The sequence below is a fragment of the Culex quinquefasciatus genome, chromosome 2 (assembly GCF_015732765.1).
Source record: "Culex quinquefasciatus strain JHB chromosome 2, VPISU_Cqui_1.0_pri_paternal, whole genome shotgun sequence".
Taxonomy (NCBI): Eukaryota; Metazoa; Arthropoda; class Insecta; order Diptera; family Culicidae; genus Culex; species Culex quinquefasciatus.
The window spans coordinates 68,182,343-68,205,284 of NC_051862.1; the positions used below are offsets into that span (position 1 = coordinate 68,182,343).

Below are 22,942 nucleotides of genomic sequence, written 5' to 3' on the forward strand. Positions count from 1 at the left end.
GGGTAATAAACAGCTTATTAAATAAATAATATATGTTTTGCATTGTTTAATGTTCAAATTTGTATCCGGGCAATGTGTTGCTGTAATTTCATAACAAAATGTACAAAGAAAAGATTTACTTTCTGTCGTATCGGGGCTTCCAGCTTGGTGTTTGGGTAATTTCAAAGAAAGCTAGAAATCTGGTAAGTTTGGTTCGATTTTTTTTATTAGAGGTCAAATATTGGTCAAATAAGAAATAAGAAATTTGAGTAATATCAACATGAATGCACCGATTTTATGTGACTTATTTGAACATATATCCCATAAAATCGAAAATAATCATCAAGAAAAAAGTTGCTCTAGACCCCCCGACCAAATATTTCGGAATACCTAGTAAAATGTCGGGAAAGAGCCCTTCTTTCAAGGTGCCAAATACCAGACATACCATTTTTTATCATTAGTTGTTGTCCCGCCCGTGTGGATCAATCGGACCGCGCACTGGACTCCAATCCAGAGGTCGCCGGTTCGAATCCCGCGGCGGGCGCTCTAAAATTCTTTGTGTAAATATGGGTATTCGGCGCCATCGCTCCGTGCCATACTTTCATACACTTAGGAGCCCAGGGCGGCGAAGTCCTTGTAGATAAAAAGGAAGACACTAGTGGTTGGTACTAGCAATGCACTATGGTACATTGGGTGGCCAAGTTTCAAAAAAGTGACCTTCTCCAAATATTTTTTGGTATTTTTTTCTCGAAAGTAAACATTCTAACTAAGAAAAATCCTAATTTTCAAAGCTCTAAGTTTGTTCATTACGGAGATACGCAAGCTGAAAGTAAAAAAATGGAGTAAAAAACTAGCGTTTTTCGTAAAAAAGGCTGATTGTTTAATTTTAACATAGCTCAGCCATTTTAAATGTTTTATTAGGACAAATATACATCGTTGGAAAGGTAATGAGATAAGCTTTGAAACTATTAATAGATAAAATGTTGTTTCCAAACCAAAAACTGAAGTTTTCATCGAATAACTGGAGCATTTTTTTGACAAATCATATTTTTTTGTGTTTGTTAATCGAGTACTTTTTTTGCTAACCGATGCTAAACATGAAACTAATATCACTTGAAAGATTGGATTATAATCTAACATTGCTGAAATTTCCAGCCTGCGATTTTTTGCGTTTTCGGAGATATGCCATTTTGAACATTTACGTTTTATCAAAATTTGCTGCAATCTACATATGCGCCCGTTTATTTCACTTGCTTTGCTACCTACTTCGTGGGCATCGTCGCTTCAAAAATCAATACCTGGTTGACTTTATTGGAATTTTCTGTTGCCTACATTTAAAATTGAGTACCTTAGTCAAAATAAGGTATTCGTACCGAAGTTTCTCAAGCGAAACTGGAGAATCTCAGTTAGATATCGGAAAAAGTATTCAGCAAAATGTTGACTTAGCATGATGAATTTCTGCGATCAATCCATGAAACTGATCCACATTTAAGTTCTATGTTGGTTAGTACAAAACATCATAAAAAGTACCTTTAACATATCCTGAAGCTGTCACAAACTCTATAATCAAATGAATTTTAAGAATATGGTTTGTATTTTGTCGTTTTACTTCATAATTAATATTTTGAATAAAATTAATTTTTCTGTTATTTGATTTATCAATTAAAATTTTCGCAATTTATGTCCGGGGGTCTCAAGTTATATGGCATGGACTCACAAAAGAAACACACAGCAGTAAATAATAAATATTTGACTTAAAATGAATTTATTACGCTTAACAAAATTTTGTTGGTGGGGAGGAGGAGAGGGGGTGAAAGAAAGAGGAGGGAGGGGTTATGTCCTTAAAGTGGGGATGTATTAGCTTATCCATAATTCAATAATATAAACTTGCAATACAATATATACGCAATCCTGTTGCACTTTCAAATGTATGAAAAGACTATTTATTATAAACAATCAACTATTGAAAAACATGAAAAGTCATAAAAATCGACGTATATCATTTCAATACCATACAATTACCCAAATTTGTATGAAAAAACATTTAACAAGCAAAAAAATAATTTGGCCGCCTGTTTGTATGGAGATGGCCCATAGTGCAATGGTGGCCGACAGCTATAAAGTCAACTTCGTTTTTTTTGTTCTAAAAAATACACCGTGATTTATTGTTGTTGTTCTACCAAGGAATGGTAAATTCTGACGAGAATAATAATTATTTTTATATTCTAAAATCTTTGATTTTTTATATTTAAACCTTAAAATTTTACAAAATTACGGATTTAAATTAAGCATTTTTATAAATTTGTAATAAGCATGATAAAAGATATTTAACTCGTTTAAAATTTTTATTTTTTGCCTTCCTCACTTTACTGAGGAAAGGCTATAAAATCACTCGAAAAACGAACTTTTTAGTTAGACCTCCTAGACCTACCTTCATTTGTACATATCGACTCAGAATCACCTGCTGAGCAAATGTCTGTGTGTTTGGCTGTATGTAGACATGTGTACCAATTCAATGTCACTGGAATATCTTGTCACAGGCTCAACCGATTTTGGCCGGAATGGTTTTAATCGATCCGTCTTAACGTTCCCTAAGTTGCTATTTAAATTCATGCAGTTTTATCATGTATTTAAAAAGTTATGTTAAAAAAACTGTTTCATATTAAATTAAAATTATGGTAAAAAGGGTGGTTTTTTCATGAAACCCTCACATGTTATATATTTTTAGAAAGCATATGAGAAGATCTTTCTTGTGGATTAAAAATTTTCAAGATCTGACTTATCTATCTAAAATTACAAGCAGTTTAAAAAATGGTCTGAATTTACATAACCTCAAATGGTCCCGTCTGATCGCCACGAAAAAAGCCTTGTAGAGGGATGCCATTTTCCTGAAAGGCGGTGTCTGTGTAATGTTGACAAAAAGTCTGTAGGAAGTTTGTTTTTTTTTACTCGTCACTTATTTTTATTAGGACCTCTTAGGTGCTGCGATCACGTTAGGAGAGATCCATAAACCATGTGGACACTTTAGGGGATTGTAATCACTCTATACATGAGAGGAAGGCACCAACCACCTAAAGGTGGATTAAGTTACGATTTTTAATTAAAAAAACATTTTTAAATTTTTAGTAACATTTTTATAAATTTGTAAGCATGATAAAAATTCTTCAAGTCGTTTAAAATTTGTATTTGAAATTTTTAGTAGCTAAATTTTATAAATGCAGTTTTTTGAAAATAATTTATTCATAAAATTAAAAAAAATAACTTCTCAAAACATTTTTTTTCTGAAAACAAAAAGAATTCTAAAGATTGTTTTAAATATTGACATTCTAAGATATATTTTAAAAGGAAATCCATCGATTAGATGATATTTTGGCATATTACTCAGAAAATATTATTAAATAAAAAAGGTGAAATTGTATATACATAAATCGTAAACTGAGCAATTCACTGAGATTTTGGACCGTGATTAGTTTTGAATTTTTTGATTTGGATGAAACGTTATATGCTGTTTTTCTTCATAAAATTTGGCCGCTGTCCATAAAATTAGGCTATTATAATATTTAAAAAAAAACTGTATCTCAAAAACGGATTTTCTGATAAATTTAGGTGTCTTGGGCAAAGTTGTAGATTGGTTGTACGTATTGCTTAGAACTTATCAGACAAAAAATTACACTCTAAAAAAAATGTTTAATTCAACTTTTCACACAAAATCTTGAATTGCACAAAATAACAATTAAAATAAATATCATTTTTGGGTATGTTTTAGATGACAAAACTTGACATCTTTTGAGCTATGGGAGAGTTCTTTTATTACGTAACGCAGTAGTGTGGGAGGGGGTCGAAGACCGTGAAACGCTCCATACAAATTTTTAAAAATTTGTATGGAAATTTTGTTACGAAAGGGGGGGGGAGGGGGTCTAAAAATCCATTTTTTTGCGTTGCGTAATAAAATAACGCTTCGTATGGGAAAAGATGTTAAAATTCATTTGGGGGTCATCCATAAACCATGTGGACACTTCAGAAGAGGGGGAGGGGTTGACATTGTCAACATGAGGGGAGTGGGTTTAAATATTCAAAAAAAAAAAAGGCTTGTGGATGATCCCTTGGTAGTGTTTCCAATTTGAGCCCATCCATAAACCACGTGGACACTTATTTGGGAATCTGTTAGCACCCCCCCCCCCTCGTGGACAATTGTCCATACAAAAAAAACAGATTCTCGACATTTAAAGACGATTTTTTTGTAAAAAAAAACATTTTTTAGGCAGCAAAAAAAATTGTTTCCAAAATACCTAAGTATGGACGAAAATTTATATTTTTGCCAAAAATAAAGTTTTTGGAATTTCAACAATATTCAAAATACTTTTAATCCAGCCCAAACATGCTAAATTTGATTATAAATACAGAAAAATGCGTTTTAGATTGTTTTCAGTTGATTTGACTTTTATTTGCATCAAATTTTTGAAGTTTTTGGAAAAAATATTTTTTTTGCCCCTGAATTTTGGACCAATTTTGAGGGGGCGACAGAAACTTTGAAAAATATTTGCAACGGCCTAAAGTTGGATTAAAAAGCAGAAACAGTGTGAAAACAATCCTAAACGAAATATAATAGAAAATTGTGACTTTTTCAACGGAAAAATCAAATTACAGATAAGAGGAGTTAAATTTGTTTTGCAAAATACAAACAAAACTTGATGAAATAAATGTCAAACTTTCCAGAAATCTTTCGTATAAATGAATTTATTGCGGCTTTCTGGTTTATCAGATTCAACTAAAATGGTACGGGAAATTGACGACATTCCAAATCAAATGTAAATGGTATTCATTGCAACAATCAATTTCATCCATTAGCAAAGCCAGATCCAGATTGCAAATCAGCTGTTTGCAGCAAATCCCCAGGAAGGATAGCAACTTCTCCGGCTTTCAACGGGAACAAATTTCTACGATTAGAAGAAAACCCCTTCCTCGCTCTGCGAACCACGGCGTAAAAGCCTTCATGCTCGCCCCGCTCAACCGGCAATTTGTTCGCATGCAAATTTTGCGACCGGCGGCTCATTAGCCCCAATGTAGGCCACACCATCGCCAATGAATCATTCATCAACGCAAACACCCCCCTGCCCGAAAAAAAAAATCAGCCGAAATGCTTTCGGCGACAGCCAGCCACCGGGGTGCCACAGTGCAAAATTGGGAGGAAAACATAAAATTTCATTAATTTAACACGTATTAAATTTCGATTTTAGGCGGTCCGGCAAAATTTGCGAAACAGCGGTTTGGGAGCACTATTTTATTTTCGCGAAGGGGTTAAGTCCCTCATATTTATGCTGAACTCGTTGTCAGCATGTTGTCAACGATTGGTGAAAATGTAATTAACGACACACGCATATTTTTATGTGGTTCTTGCTGTGGATCCTTTTTGGATAGAGGAGTAAATCCCATTAAAGTGTTGAAAATTATGAATACTTAATTTAGTGCTATGAAATTGCTAGGGAGAATTTATTTTATATTATTTTATGCTTCATATATTTCAATAAAAAACAAAGATTCTCAACAAAAACAATAATTCAACTCTTGCATCCAAAGAACCGTCAAAACCTGTCCCACACAACAGACACTCTCTGCTGGGGTCACTCGGTTGATTGTACCATTAAACTTGTACACCTCACACAGCCCAACCCCGCGCTGCTTGCTTACATAAGGGCCTGTCTGTGCGTCTCCTTTTTTATCCTCTCTCGATCGAAGTCGACTCAACTCCACTGAAGTCCTACATGATACTCCACGGGTGACTCAATTATTCAATTAAGGTCAGGTGTCGTTCCTCCCTGCCTTCGCCGACAAGTCAAGCTGCAGAAGAAGAAGATAAACGATAATGGTCAACCAAGTCTTGCCGCGCGACTCGTGTGTGAATAATTATAATAAATGGTTCTTTTTTTTTTCTCCTCTCTCAATTTCAGGGTCGCGATGCCACCCCGTACCTGGAGCGGAACCGGGTGGGCCGGGACGCGATCGACTCGGCCGCCGCCCTCACCGACATGGGCAAGTATCTGTTCCGCGAGCGAAGACTGCCGGTGTACGACATTGCGGTTGCCATCACGAAGTAAGTATGAGAGACCACACACCCGGGACTCCGAGCTTGCATGGAGTCAGGCCGGATTCACAGGGTCACGGGACCTGGTGACCCCCGAGGACCTCCGCCAGGACATTGCCGCCCCGACTGAGTAGTGAAAGAAAGAAATGGACTGTCGTGTGCACATCTTCCTCCAAATACAACATCCACCACCATCACCAAAAACATACACACTCGGAACGCGGAATCTTAGCGTGTAGTAGCACTGTTGAAGGACTCCAACGACGTATTGACCACGATCTAGCGAGGTTCCGGACCGGGCGCTAGGACCCCTACGAAAGGGATCCCAAACCCCTACTCAACGAATACCCCCTCGATGATCTTCAACTGTCAAAAACCCCTTTCTGACTTGAACTCTACCTCGGACGAAATGCTTCATCTCAATTAGATAGAATGCTGTCTCTATTCACCCCAATCTTCTCAATGTTTCCCACATCCCATAAAAAAAATCAACTCAAAACAAATTTACCACTCCCACAAACACTCCCACACACACACAACCCCTCTGTTAGGAACATGTTTGACTAACTTTAATTGAGATCTTTCGCAGGTATGATATGTGCCGAAGAAGGAAAGGCGGTCGTTGTACGAAGGGCACAGCTGGTAAACCAACTTTGTTTCATCCCCCCTCCTCTCTTAGTTCTACCTACCTACTACTTCCATTATTTTACCTCTATTTATTCTCCACTTTGCGAGCCAAAAACAAACTCAAAAAAAAAAAACAATAAGCCACGCAACGCAACCAACCTAGTGCATTTAGTCGATAATTTTGTTTTATACCATCTAAGTACCTTGATCTCTATACCTCTCTACTAATTCTCGTTCGTTCGTTCGTTCGTTTTTTTTTTGTTAATTGCATCTTTGATTGGGTTTTGTTTAATTATTTACACGTAAGCTTCTTCCTACCCCTGGGAGCGTTGTGACTTAAAGTTTGAGATATTGCTGAAGACGTAGTTTTCAAAGAACAAGTAAATATACAATTAACCGAAACGAATAATATTTCCTTTAAAACAACCAGAAACGATTTAAAAAATTTAATGTCTTCAAACTAGAACAAATCTTCTAAATATATAAAAAATTTCGATGGTTCTGTTCGAACGCGAATCAGTTGAACACGGAACGTCGGATCGAGGCGCTTTTTATTGCGTTAGGTTCGTGTAAACCCAAGGAAGGTTTATATGCTAAAAAATGGCCACTTTGGCCACTCTGGACCGATTCGGGAACATCTGCAGATTGTATGGGAAAAGTTGCGTAAAATCAAATTTTGATCACAGGAGGCTGAATAAGCAAACAAGCTGAAAACGTCAAGAAACCAAAAAAGGGCAGGACGAAGTTTGCCGGGAAAAGCTTGTAATTCTATAAAAAGATCTTAAAGAAAATTTATTACTAAAACATTACATTATTTTGACAAAGCTCGTTGATATAAAATAAATGATTCCAAATAAAATGCACGAAAAGATAATTTATTATTTAAATAAACAATTATAAAAAAAACGTTCATACATACTTCAAAACCTTAAACAGTACTTGTTCGGTAACTGGGCTGAGAACTTAGCCCAGTCACCGAATGCTGCTCGCTAACTGGCCTGAACGAAAAATTACGAGAGGACCACCAATGCGTAATATTTTCTTGAAGAAGTATAAAAATAAAAGTTACTCACATTTATTTAAAATGCTCACATTTCTTCAATTGTGACTTGAAATTTTATAAAAAAAAATGAAATAGTAGTTTATGCAACAAATTGCTAAAAGAAGATTTTTTCAGCACGAGTCATACATCTATCCAACGAGGTTTACAGAGTTGGATAAATACGATGAGTGCTGAAAAAATCAAGTTTAGCAACGAGTTGCTTACAACATTTTTTGCAATTCCGAAAAATGCTTTTGGATTGAAATTTTATGTCAAACATCCATGTGTCAAGTAAATTCACCGTTCAAAACAAAAAAAAATATTGAAAAATGTTACTTTTTTATTACCCATTTCGGTGCTGAAAAGTAGAACTTTTCAGCACTGGTATTAAAAAGTAATAATTTTCCATTCTGTTATTTTTAGTAGGAAAAAGAAGGCAGTTTCGTTTCTCCAGAAGGACAGGAAAAGTTGACAGTTTCACAGCGGAATTGCAAAAAAGTTTTTTTTAATTATTGAACATGGTTTTTGCATCCATTGACCCCTCGGTCATTTCAGGTTTTTTGACGTTTGTCTGCTTTTTTCCCAGGATAGGCCAACTATTCTTTTTTTCAATTGGCTTTAAATGATAGTGTGAACCTAGTGTCATTGAATACATTTAAATGATAATTTGGTTTTTAAAAGTAGTTTCTGTAACAAGTTGCAAAATTACGATTTTTCATGACAATAAAAGCAAGGTTTTCTAAACGGAATCCAAACTCTTCTTAGGGTTTCAAAAATTGCACTCAAAACATAACCTAAAGCTTTAAAAAAATCTTCAGGAATTTTAAAATGAGTAGAAGCAGAAATATTATTTGACAAAATTTATTCCATAATCCCTCCTCTACCACCACAATATTGCTTTTGATTTAATGCTTTAAAACTTTCTTGCAATTCAATTTTCTGGGTTACTCAATGCCTAATAATCCAATAATGTACCAATCTATCTATATATATAAAAAATTTCGACGGTTTTGTTCGAACGCGAATCAATTCAACACGGAACCTCGGATCGAGGTGCTCTTTGTTGCGTTGGGTTCGTATAAGCCCAAGGAAGGTTCTTACGCCAAAAAGTAACAACTTTGGCCACTCTAGAACCGATTCCGGAAGGTCTGCAGATTGTATGGGAAAAGTTACGTAAAATCAAATTTTGATCACAGGAGGCTGAATTAGCAAACAAGCATTAAACGTCAGGAAAATTAAAAAGGGCAAGACGAAGTTTGCCGAGAAGAGCTTGTAATCAATAAAACAACTCCAAAAAAATAATGTCACTAAAAATATGAAAACTTTTTTGGATTTTTTTTTCTTCAAAAATTGAGCAAAAAATATTTTACTGAATAAACTTGTTTTATCTGTATCAATCTATTCATAATCTTTGATATTTTAACAGTGTATTTTTCCATTCCTTCAAATTGGTAGAAGAAAAGGATTCTTATTCATAATTTTTCAAACTTCTGAAATCTATTGAAAAATACAATCATATACTATCAATTAAGTGACACTTTTCTGTCAATATAAAAATAAAATTAAAAATTTAAAAATTCCGTTTGAACTTGAATTTGAATTATTTGAAATTAAAATCATAAATGATCCATCTACGTGGTGCATTTTGCATTTTAGTAAATAAGCATCATGTCATGTTTTATTTCTAACACCTTCTTTTTGAATCGCAAAAAAAAATAAAATAAATTCTTCACTAGCAAAATCAGCCTCCAACAAAGTTGAAGTGACACAAATGGTAGCACTTCATTTTAATTTGGTGAACACCTGAATATAATGTTCAGCAAATTTTACAATTTGTGTAGTTAAACATTTTTAACAGTTCAAAATACATAAAAAGTGATTAAAAAAATATGTTTTCTCATAGAAAAAAATTACCATTCAAGAAAATTAAATATTTTAAATCTTGGAATTTCTGAGTTAAATATAATTATAAAACAGTTGCTTTTACACGATTTTAGATGCGATACAACTTTTTAGGCATTGAAATTTTTTTTTTTTTTCAAAAAAAACAAAGATTTGAACAGAACAAAATTTAATAATAAGGAATTCTAGGTTCAGTTCTATAAAAAATAATTAGAAAAGTGCGCATCCTATGAAAAGCAGTTTTTCCAAAAGAACTTTTGAAAAAATATTAATCTTTTCAAATGCATACGTTTTAATAAACCAAATAAAGGATAATAACCAATATGAAAAAAATCATACGAATCAGCAACAATCAACTTGTGTCACAACGTTCCCATGATTAATCCACCTATCAACCAAACACATCGCCCAAAACCAAAAAAACCAGGGTTATCTAACCTAGCGAGTACAATGTTACGATAACAACAAAGCGCTTACTTGGACAACTCCTACTAACCAAGCAACGTGCGCAACGTTCTGCCGCAAATGGTAGCAAATCTCACCACGGGTATTCACCACAAGGAAATCTCCTGTGAAAGAAACGAAAACGAAATATCATTCATAAGGGACTGCTGTCTGACAACACAGAAAAGTACTGAAAAAAGGAAAGAAATTTAAACCAAAACCGACTCCTGCTTCCAGCTGCCCAAGAAACCGACACCGAGAAATCACACGATCCCTTCGTTTTGTTTGAAATTCCACCAAAATCCCGTCCACCTCAACCTCACCTGCCCCACGTGTCCGACCACCCACCAATACAAGAAACCAAAACCACTACCACCACCACAACACCCACCCCACCCCCTCACATGGTTTTAGTTAATTAAAAGCTGGAAATTATTACCTTTTACAGACTAGATATGTGTAGAAGACAATATGCAAATGACGCGTGTAATCGCGGTACCGCAGGTAATTATAGGCCAACAAGTCGGCTAAAACAAATCTCCACCCACCTCCCCCCTTTTATCTGTCTCTGTCTCTATAGCACCAACAACTTTGCAAAACTTTGAAGTAAATCAAATCTGTCAAACTTTCTGCCCGTTTTTTTCTGCGCCGAAATTTCTACAGTATTGGCAAGCTTATTCCTGCTCAAATTGATGCCTTTAAAGTTGAAATCTTCCAAAAATTCAAACTCTGTAGAACGTGCTCTTCTTCTTCTTTTGCTTCCTCAACTCTTCTGCGCCAATCCTGCACCTTGAGACAACTTTCATCGTCTGTAAATTAGCTTCACCCCTGTATACAATCGAACTTCAAGCAATTTCTCACCTCTTTGTACTATAGAAAAGAAAAACAAATCTCTTCTTCTCTGTCTGCGATTCTACCACAACATCATTCAACTATACTGTTAAGATCTTACTCTTTGTTTTTATTTAGTCTCAGTGTGTATGTGTGTGTGAACTGCACCACTATTCATCATCTCAAGTCACAATCTTTGTTTAGAAACTTCGTGTACAAACTTTTAGTTTAGTCGCTGGCAATTCTACGATAAATAAAAAAATAAAAAAAGCTTGTTTAAGTTTTAACTTGGTTGACACTTCGAATTGTTGTTTTGTTCTGTTCTGAGGGTGATCATTTACTCAAATTGCAAATGAATTTAATTACTCAAAACTAATCAAATCTGCTAAAAAATTAAAAAGGTTGAATTTTAAAATTGTTCAAAAATTACTTACTTCTTCTCGAAGTTGTATGTTGCAAGATTTTATAACATAAACAGACTCAAACAATTCCATTCTTATGGATAGCTCTACAAAATTTTAGAAAAATTAAATAAACCAGTGAAGCTAACTTGATTTTGTCTCATTCAATTAAAAAATGACGTTTACAAGCAAGAATCAAAAGTGTTGTTATTTGAAATGATTTCTTGATAAAATTTTGGAAATAAAGTAAATAAAATCAAAACTCTGTCAAGGAAACAATATAACACTGGTAATTGGTAAAAAATCATACAAAAACAATGTTCAACAAACAACTTTAACTCTGTTGTTTTATGCTTATTTTTTTTTCCTTTTTTACCAATTATTTATAGACAAAGGAATTTGGTCATAAAATTTAACCTTTTTTTAAGAGAATGGAATTAAACACAGAAAAAATGATGGTAAAAATCATCAGGGAATGATGACAGATTTTGTGTCAAAAAAAAGTTAAATATTCATAGTAACAAAAATGGATAAATTTGGAAGGTGTGATTTCGGAAGGTTCTATATTACCTCTTTATGATGTAATTTTACCATAATTTAGACTGAAAAAGCGACACTACACCAACATAGTGGTAAAATTACACATTTTCAGAGGTAAACTTACACATTTTTCTGACATAATGTAATATTACCATGATTTTTTTTTCTGTGTTACGTCAGGATATGATCAATTTTCATCAGTTATTGGTGAATTTTTATCAGATTCACATTTTTAAACATTCTGTATGTAATATTACTCAAAAAAAGAGGTAATATTCAACCAACCAAATTTTCAACCTTCAAAAATTCACCTTTTTTTTCTGTGTACAACCGGCTGAAATTAACTAAACAACAACAAAAAGTGTCGAACAAACTTAAAATAGTTATTGAACACTAAAATTTACGCAATTATCGAGAATTGTCCACTCCATCCATTTTCATCTGTGATTACGCTCCACGATTTCATCCTCGATTGGATATTATTGTACAAAATTGTTTCCGTTTCATGTATTTTTTTCGGATTACTTTATTAGACCAAATATTTGTAAATAATAAGTAAAACATAAAAGTTTGGGGTAGTTTATATCACGACAATCAACATCATGTGAGTACTTTCATTTCAGTTTTTGCGAATGCAAAAGCCTACAACATAAATGTATTATAAATTGGACAAATAAGTTAAATTTGATGAATTGTTTAAATGTTTTACCTTAGCAATTCAATCGAATTAAAAATAATGACTTTATATTCTCAAAAATCTTATTCCAACAAATCATCACCAACTATTCAAATTCTAATTATTTCCATCTTCTACACAAGAGAATCTAAATTTCAATTTTCTATCCAACTCAACTGAACTATTACGAATAATTTTCCAGCTTCACACTTTCAATAGCATCACGCGCTATTATTTCAAGTAAACCAAACAACTTTTTCTCCTACGAATATATAGTTAGCTACAAACACCTTCTCTGTATAGAACTTCTGACTATCCTAGAATGCGACCCCGATCCTTACCATCTGAAATTCTTCAAAACCTTTCACCCGACACTAACCTAACCCTCATGGTTGTGTGTAACATCAAATAAATTAACCTTCACGTAAATAACCTCTTCCGTAGTAAGTCAGTAGACTCTTTAGTAGAATCCCATCCCCCCTACCCAAGCTTAGGGGCGTTGGTAAGTAACGCTTTTCGATATAACCGTTTCATTTTGATGATCATTTTTAATTATTGATTTCATCACCATCCACCATACGGCAAAGTACCCGTTTATTGTTAGAATGTTTGTAACAATTGCATCCCCCGTTCACATTATTTTTTTCACGTAACCTTAAACAAAACCGTACAAACTGTCAGCAAAGTTAAGTCTGCTTTCGCTTGAACCTCACCTAGTGATAAGTTGTTGGTAATTTGGTTGTAGTTTTGACTCCCCTCTTTTCGAATGGTGTTCAAGAGAGTGCCCCCTAGCCCCCCATTTTAAGGGGACACCTCTTGCGCACAAACAAAAGCTCCTTACCCCCCTCTGTAAATATTGTACGCGATTTAACCACTAAAATACGAAATTCCACCCCCCCACCCCCGCACCACCGTGAAGGCTTCGCGTACGTCGGAGGTGCCTGCGTCGTCAACAAGCGCCTGGAGAAGGTCAACAGCGTGGCCATCATCGAGGACACCGGCGGCTTCAGCGGTATCATTGTGGCCGCCCACGAAGTTGGTCATCTGTAAGTTGTGACCCTGTCCAAGGTTGTTTGTTTCTGGACCTCTGGAATGGTTTCCGGTGCAGACTAATGGATGTCATCCTTTTTCTTGAATTTGTGTCTCAAATTTAAAAATAATAAACTATTAAAATTGAAAAATTAAAATTCACGAATAAAATTTGACAATTCAATAAAGTTCAACCTAACCTGTCCTAAAATATCCGGAATTTTCCACCCAAAAATATGTTCTTGACATTAATCTTTAACCTTGGCGAAAGAAAACAGCAGTTCTTGTAACAAAATATTTTAGCAATTAAATTAAGGACTGAAATATCTTAATAACAATAAAATGAACCCCTCAAACATTCTCCAAGGTTGTTGCGAGACAGTAAGCAAGAGAGTAACTCCCTTTTCACCAAGTTTCTCTCATTTTGCTCTGCTTTGCTCTGCTTTGCTCTGCTCTGCTCGAGTATGCTCCAGGTTTTCTTTGCAAATATAATCAAGAGTAAAGAGAGTTGCTCTCTTGCTCAATGTCTAAGATTGAAACTTAAGGTCTTCTCTAATCTATCAAAATGGAGTTTTACTTACGAAATTAAGTCAATTTCACTGTTTAAACAAATAATGTAACAAATTAAATACTAGAATTTGTTTTATTTAAAAAAAAACTTTGCATAAGCAGTGTTCAGCAATTTCTAAAAAGAGTCACGTCCAATTGTCTGTGCACTTCCTCTGGAAACCAATGTTAACAATTCCATTTACCCCACCAGCCTTGGAGCCGTCCACGACGGATCCCCTCCACCCAGCTACCTCGGCGGTCCGGGCGCGGAAAAGTGCCGCTGGGAGGACGGCTACATCATGTCCGATCTGCGACACACTGAGCGGGGCTTCCGGTGGTCACCGTGCAGTGTTCAGAGCTTCCATCACTTCCTCAAGTAAGTGTCTCCCAAATCGCTCAAATAAGATTCTTAAAAAAAAATATCTTAAAACCTCCCCTCCCATTTTTTAGTGGTGACACCGCCAGCTGTCTGCACAACCCGCCCCACGAGGACGAAGCGCTAGGACGGGCCCTGCCGGGGACGCTGCTGACGCTGGACGCCCAGTGTCGGCGGGACCGGGGCACGTCCGCCTGCTTCAAGGACGAGCGCGTCTGCGCCCAGCTGTTCTGCTTCGACTCGGCGAGCGGGTACTGCGTCGCGTACCGGCCCGCCGCCGAGGGCAGCGCCTGCGGTGATGGGCAGGTAAGTAGCGTGCGAAAGCGGTTGATCATAGAATTCATCTGTAACTGTTTGCAATAAATTTTAGGTTTTTCTTTTAATATTATAAATGCATATATTTACAGAAAAAACTAAAGAAAATGTTCTTATGACATTTGTATTATTTAATACTATTATTTAATTTTATATTCTTTGCACGACATTGAACTTATGTTAAAAAAATATTTGATTCAGATTCTATTTAATTTATGTTTGTTAGAAAAGTAATGGCATCAATTAAAAGCTATTTACAAGCGTTATTTTTTAAAACACCTCAGCAATTCATTGAAAAACGGTAACGAAAAACCATGCATAGATTAAAGTCGCCTTAAATAAATAAACAACAACAATATTTAAAAATATATGTGAAATGGATAAATTTTAAAATATGATTTTGTTTGCTGATTTTAAAACGCCGTGTAATTTTTGATATCTTGATAAGCTTATATTGGAGAAGTTTTAAGAAATGTACAACCTTTTATATATTTTTAGGGCTTTTATAATCCTTTCAACTAAAATTGAAAAAAATTGGGAAATAATCCATAAAAATAGTTATCAGCGCGATAAAAAAAATTGATGGTGATTTTTTCAAAGACGGACCACACCTATAAAAAGTGTTTGCACTGTGCTGAAGTAATGATGAAACAATTTTCAATAAATTTAATTTTATACATACATTCCAGACTCGATTATCCGAAGCCTCGATTATCTAAAGTTTTGATTATCCGAAGGTTTCTATGGAACTTCGGATAATCGTGCGACCCAATTTAAGTTAATTTTGAATTACTGGTTACCTATTAAATTAAAATATGCATTTTTTTCAATATTTCCATTTTGGCCGATATCTTGGATTTAAAAATTCTAAATTACATCAGAGTTAAGTTTATGCGTGATTTGATTAGATCAATTCTCAACGAAATCGGCAGAATTGTTTGGGTTCAACTTAGAAAACTTCAATTTTCCTATTGCTTTATCTTTAAGCAGCTTTATCTCAGCAACCAGAGGTTCAATGTTCAATGTCTCTTAGACAATTTTATAGAAAATGAAAAATGAACTTTTCAAAAAAAAGAAAATCGGAAACGGTCACTCATAATTTAAAAATCGAAAAACTTCAAATATTTCACTGAATAACTGTTGGTGGCTATATCTTGAAAACGAGGCACTTTATCAAAAAATCTATAAAGTACTTTTCGATTGAAAAAAAAATTACTCTGTGACAAAAATTTTGACTACATTTCTCTATGGCTCAAAAGTTGCGTCCCATAAAACATATTAAAAAATCTCGAAAATTTAAACATAGGGTAGGGTAGTCATCAATGAGACACTTTTGGTTTTCAACTTTCAACGATTTTTGTATTTTTTTCATCATGTTTCAATGAGCTTTTTGTAGCATTTTCTTTCTATTAATGTGTTCTAACATTGACCAAAATATGAGATCGATCTGACGTCTACAGCCAGAGTTATTCAACTGTCTTATTGTAGACGCACTTGGCAGGAACAATGAGACAGCTGGGGAACAATGAGACACTCTACAAAAATCAATCCTTTTCTAGTAAAACTTCATGTTTTTATATTGCTCCATTGCAGGTGACTTACTTTGAACATTTTCAAACAATTTTGTCAACATGAAACTTTAATTAACAAAAGTTATACTAAAAAGTATTTAAATTTCGTAGAATCCATATATTTTACCAAATAACGTTATATTTTTGGTAAAATGAAGTTCAAACTCAATAAATATGTCAAAAATCACTTCCAATTCATGTTTTAAAAGATTTCCATAGATTTTTAAAAGTTTAATGAAGAAAAATCAAAGTGTCTCATTGTTACCCATGGGCCGAAAAGAGTGGGGAACAATGAGACAGCCCTGGCTTCTGGGTATATTCTAAATGTTGGTCAAACCTAATAAAAGGACATTGTAGCCCAACTCATGGCCTGTGAAATGACGAAAAAAAATTTGGAGAAACATTAGTTTTTGTGTTAATGGCAGCCTATGAGCGAAAATGTAATTTTTAATCATAATTTACTTTTACACCCCAGAATTAAACATGTATGGATAACTTTGCAAGGGAGCGTCCATATCCAAAGCCACTATTATGTCAGATAATTAAAAATCGACAGATTTTTTTCCGTGTACATATTTTTTCTGATGTCCGTAATATTTGGTACAAAACAACAAACGGCTGGTACAATTATTTTTTAAAGTATTTGTCAGCTAAATCTAAAAAAAGTTAGCATTTTCGCTATGGAAAAAATGGTTTTGGACGTATTGGTCAAAAGTTACATCCAATTTTAAACACAAATATTTCGTGTTTCTATGTCTTGTATCATGTAATCATGAGGACAGACTTAGGTTCAACGGGCAAAATTCCGTGGAAAAAAATATAATTGGACAATTTTCGATTTTTTAGGGTGGTCTGAAAATCCAATTTCCATAATCTTCTAGTAAAAACGAGGATGGAATGAAGCTCCTAAAAATCTCTTAGGATGGGTATGGAATAGAGTACCCAGAAAAAAATTACCCCATGGTCCACAAGCGGAAAACGTTTAATTGGGTTATTTTAAGCATCTGTGCAAATTTTGGGCGAGATTTATGGAGATTAACCCATTGAGCCTAAAGTTGTTGAAAGAAATGCTTTTCATACAAAAATGACTTTTTAATCGCTAATAATTTTTCAGGAGCGAGTTTTACAGCTTTGGTATGTTCTACAAAGTTGTAGAGCATTTAATTTACAATAAAAATCTAACTTTTTGAAATATTTTGATGAAAGTAGCGCTCCGTGTAGGCCAATCAGTAAGAAATTAATGTTTTCGATTTTTCGATTTTCCACATACAAACTTGACCTTCGAGTATCAATGGACCGATTATGATCATATTTGTCCCACAGTCAAGGAACAATATTCAGCTTGTGTAGCGAGGTTTTGAGAAAAAGTCCCATATTCTGGTCACCCTAGTATGGAAAAAAATAAATAAAAAACATTGTTTTGCATAAATAGTAACCAAATAAAAATCCTTGATCATTTGTTTTGGCAATGCCAAATTATGTTCGTTCCATTAAACATTTGGACATTTGAACAGCAAAATTAACGCATCAAGATTTAAAATGCCATCTCCCGATTTAACGCAGAAAAATACCTATTGAAACGTTGTATCCCGTGATTTTTCTGAGTATTTTTAAAGGAAAAAGGGCGACATAAACTTGGGAAATGTTGTGGATGTCCTCTACTCTATATGGTTCAGGGAAAAAGATTCATTATTTTTAAAGTTTGGCCGCTCCTGAAATATTTTTTTAAAAAGAGTCTCATTATTTAAATCGACCATCTCATTATAAGATCGAGACCAAAAAAGACATTTTTAAACTTTCAACTCTCCGCCCATTTCAGCACTGCCTGGACGGCCGGTGCGTGGCCGAGCACGAGAACATCATCCCGGACTACTCCCAGCACACGCCGTCGTACGCACGGTTCAACCAGCAACAAGTCAAGTACGTATCACCGTCCAGCGAAACCCTCCGCGAGAACCTCTTTCTTATCCCCTAGCATAGCCTAATAGTAGGGCCCCCTAAATCCTTTCCTCTCTCCCTCTCTCGCTCGTAACACCAACGTCTCGAGTATCTCTTTCATGTTTGAGTGTGTGTTCGAACAGGTTGTTGAGTAGAGAGGCGTTTAGAATATACTTTTTGTGAATTGTTATTTTTGTTTAATTTGTACGAACCCAAATGATAACGGCATCAACTTCTCTAGATTAAACTACGACGACAAGTCGGTACAGCAGGAAGAATATTATGAACCGTCTAGTAGCACGTCGTCCACGAGCACCACCACAACGACAACATCCACCACAACAACCTCCACCACCACCACAACAACACCGCCGCCACCGCCACCGACATCGACGAGGAATTATTACCAATATTTCAACCACAAATCCACGAGTACATATCACAGTAATTTCCAATCTACTAGCTCTAGTTATAACGGTAACAGTAATAACTATAACCACCAAAACAACAACAACAATAACGATAATCACCACAATCAAAACCAACAACAATCGACAACCGAATCTGACTACTACCGCACGAAAGCGACCAAGACCCCGTACGTGTTCAGCAAATACACCTTCAGCTCGACCAAGAGCCCGTACACTTACAGTCAGTTCACGGCGAGTAGCACAACGCCATCCACTACCACGGCAAGCACGCCACGAGCCCCGTTCTGGGACGACCACCACACGACCACCACCACGGCCAAGCCCAAGTCCACGTACCATCCGGTGTTCGATGTGTACTTTAACCGGATCGCGCAGACTACGACGCGAAATCCGTACAACTTTAGCTTTTACGTGAAGCGCACGACCAAGAGTCCGAACTACGCGCTCAACTACGTCGGCGCCAACAGCCAGCTGAGCGCGAGCCGAGCGAACGCGACGACCGTCGTCACTGTTGGTGGTGGTAGCCGAACGGGCCGAAGTAGTGGATAAGAGAAAGAGAGAGCGCAAAAAAAAACGCACGCCCCGAGCGGGACTCGAACCCGCGCACCCCCTAGCCAAGCCAACAGAACAATCCTAACGCGCCAGGCAGCGTCGCTATGTTTTGTTGTTGAAAAACGTGCTGCTCGAAGCTTAGATAAAAAGAGACACGCGCGCACATGTTTGATCACTACTTACTTCTATGAATGTTTATGTGTGTGTGTTTGTGTGTGTTTTCACTGCCGCTTTTTCTCTTTTTTTTTAATACACCTCTCTCACTGTCTTTCCTTTTATTTTTTTTTCTTATTGTTGAAATTATTTATGATACGTTATTTATTTTGATGAGATACTCACGTTAAATACGATCTAAACGCTAACTTTTTGTTGATTTTTTAAACTGTTTTATCGTTACTAACACACAAAGCCAAGAATACGTTGAACGTTTCAATTCTAACCTCTTCAAAACAAAACAAAAACAAACGATTGAGAGCACACATAACTCTACCATTCTTTCAAGCCGAGAATCAAACCGAAGTGAAAGAAAATAAAGTCTGCCATCTATTTATATTAGCCACACCCTAGTGAAGTAAGAGCACTATACAATACAAAAAGCAAAAGAAAATCACATATTTTTCGCGGGATTACGAAAAATAGCGCTTATATACATAAAAAAATGTATCGAATATCGAAACATGACCACCCCAAAAACCGACACACATCTAAGACACATCACGGGTAAGAAAGAGCACCTTGTTTTATTCCTTCGTATAAAAAATTCCACAAAAAATCTTTTGCTGTCCCACTAGAGAGACTCTCTTTTTAAAATCTATTTTTCCCCTCAACTTGTAATCGTCACCTTTCTAAAACTGAAACTTTTTCCAGCTGAGATACTGATTACACATCATCACCCTATTTCTCGTGTAGATTTTTGAACCATCCTAGTGCCAATTCGATTCTACGTTCGTCCTAGAAGCAGACTTTCTTATCCTTCCGCCAAACCTACCAAACTGACCAAAACAAACTATTTTTACTATTTATTTTCCGTTACTACCACACGATACTGTACTACTACTACTACTCTTACTTTCACTGTTACTTCTGACTATTACTACTACCACCACTACCTGAAACCTACTTCTACGCTGAAACTCCGTTGATTTGACAGCACTCATCAAACGCAAATGTCAAACCACCGGGGTTTCAGTGTACTCTTAGTTGTACATAGTATTTCAACTAACATTGTTTATTTATTTTTCATTTAATTCGACTAACCTTACTTGTAGCAAAACAAATAGTATCGCTCACTTGCTTGTTCGGTGTTTGTAGTTACTAACAACCCTGTACTAAGTTGGCACCCTCACTCACAAACGTTCCATGCTTCCTCTTGTTAACAACCCTCGCACCACCAATCAAACAACATCTCCACACGTTAAGAGCGCAGTAGGCTGCGAATCTCATGAGTATCCTGATCAGCGCTTGTTGAACACATTTCTGGTAGTAGTAATTGTTGTACAAATCTGTGAATAAATATGCACAATTGCTGTAGATATGGAGAACGACTCGATGTACAGCAAAGAGTGAACAATGCGTGGCGATTGAAGCAGCTTCTGGAAGGAAATATCACTTGTACCAAAAAATTGTACATTCAAATGGAGAGAAGGACTTTGGAAGATGACCCTCCTGGATGGATTGAGCTACGATGCGCCCAATATGTTCCTGATAACTAATGAAAAATATAACTTTTAAATTATAATAAATCTGCATGTACTGTACATACAAATATATAATCAAACCAATATTATTGTAAATATTCGACGGTTTCGCTGTAGACCGAGAACCTATTTTCCAACAATATATCCAAACAAGAATCTCTACAAATCTATAACTAGTCACATGAATGCTATCTTGTTTCATTCAATCAATATTGAAATACGCCATTTAATGCTTTTTGATAAAGAATTTACTTCGATTTTTTTGTACTAGTAAAATAAACGAGTAAATGTTAAATGTATAAAAGCTTTCAATTCTAAAAAACGTTACAAATCCTTTAAGATGATATGATTGCAGCAAAAAAGCATTGATGTGACTTTCTCAAGATATTAAAATTGATCCCTTCAGAGTGAATTCGCTAGTTTGATTGACTTTAATCTAAACACTTTCCAATTTAAAACGGATAAAATGTCAAAAATATGTTTTGAAGTAATTTTTTCTCACTGCAATTTCCAGATGATGACTTTTGAGGACATTTTAAAAGAAAAGAATGCTCAAGCCAACGAAACATTTAAAAAATAATCAAATGTTGGGTCTAGGACCACTCTGCAAAGATCGACAAATTCTGAATATTTTGTGCTTTGAATTTGACAGCGATTAGTTGTTTGGATAAAAGTCGAATTCGTACTAGCGATTATTCGCTGATTGTAAAAAAAACGTTTTAGCTGTGGCATGCTCAAATTGTGTTCTTGTCAAAATGTTCCATTGTTTGAGAATTCAGATTGTTGGCGACTTTCCATCAAAAATAATGGATTAGTTTTGATTAGATAGTAATTGTAATACAGGTTTCTCATTTTTCACACACCGTCACAATTTGAGCATTCCTAGTGTTCAACTTTTTTTTTATCAATTTGTAAAAATTATTAAATAATTGGTTAAAAATATCTAATTGTAAATTCCATGAATGATTGAAAATATTTTTTATGAGAACACTATGTGTATTTTAACTCCTTCCATTCCAATTTTGTAAAATGAGGATTATCCTCAAAAATTTGATTTCCTGAACAGATTTAAATATTTATTTCAAAGTATGTCCCTCTGACCAATATTGAGAACGAAGAAGGAAAAAAAAGTTATTAGCCATGGTTTCAACATTTAAAAACATCAAATGGTAAAATGCTTTATCTGCTGTCTTATTGTCTTAGAACCATACGATTTCAAAAAGCAAAGTGTTTTTTGAAAAGTATTCTTTTGCGAGAAATGAACTATTTGCTGTACTGTACATCGAAACTTAAGTAATTCCTTGATATTTAAACAAAAAAAAAACAATTTGAAAATATCCATGCAAGAAAACCAGCTAAATTTCTAAAACATTCGTGTTTATCAATTTAGGTTGAAATTTACGAATTAAATTATTTTCAACTGCAAAAAATACCAAAAATAGAGTTTATTTTTGAAATTTATTTTATTACGTTTAAAACCTCGACAAAAACTATCATTTATATTTCCCAAAATTCCAAAAATGTATGAAAAAGGTATTTAATCACGAAAGTATGATTTTCTTTTCAAACTGTAAGATTATTTTGGTAAATGTAAATTGTAACATTTGAACCCCTAAGAAACAATTCATTTTTTTCTTTGATATATTTTTTTCACGAGATCATAGTTTGCAAAATTAAAAAATATGTTGAATCTACTTATGTTTTCGATCTATAAAACTATAAAAAAACATCTTTACAATTATAAGCATATTTTATTCTACGGATTACTTTATTTCTCTTGTAATTTTTGATTCTTTTTTTATACATGCCTTATTGGCATAAGGCATAATAAAAAAAAGAATCATTGTTTTTATAAAAACATCACTTTTTAAACATTTTGCCTATTTTCACATTTTCTGCTATAAAATGGTAATAATAATAAAATGGTAATAATAATCAGTCAAATTAAAAAAAGACGTAG

General features: G+C 34.8%; 1 protein-coding gene across 3 annotated transcripts in view; it reads left to right on the forward strand.

The window, feature by feature from the left end:
- The window catches only part of LOC6032419 (A disintegrin and metalloproteinase with thrombospondin motifs 16), a 301,763-nt gene that overhangs the window by 274,043 nt on the left and 4,778 nt on the right, over nt 1-22,942 (forward strand). Inside the window, exons 7-13 of one of the 3 annotated variants that reach the window (XM_038251357.1) lie at nt 5,928-6,070; nt 6,651-6,703; nt 13,444-13,570; nt 14,314-14,478; nt 14,553-14,784; nt 18,184-18,284; nt 18,544-18,734. In XM_038251357.1, the coding sequence (XP_038107285.1) occupies nt 5,928-6,070; nt 6,651-6,703; nt 13,444-13,570; nt 14,314-14,478; nt 14,553-14,784; nt 18,184-18,284; nt 18,544-18,734 (1,012 nt within the window). Of the gene's footprint in view, nt 1-5,927; nt 6,071-6,650; nt 6,704-10,524; nt 10,581-13,443; nt 13,571-14,313; nt 14,479-14,552; nt 14,785-18,183; nt 18,285-18,543; nt 18,735-22,942 lie in introns of all 3 variants that reach the window. The other 2 variants (XM_038251356.1, XM_038251358.1) reach the window with 2 other exon arrangements.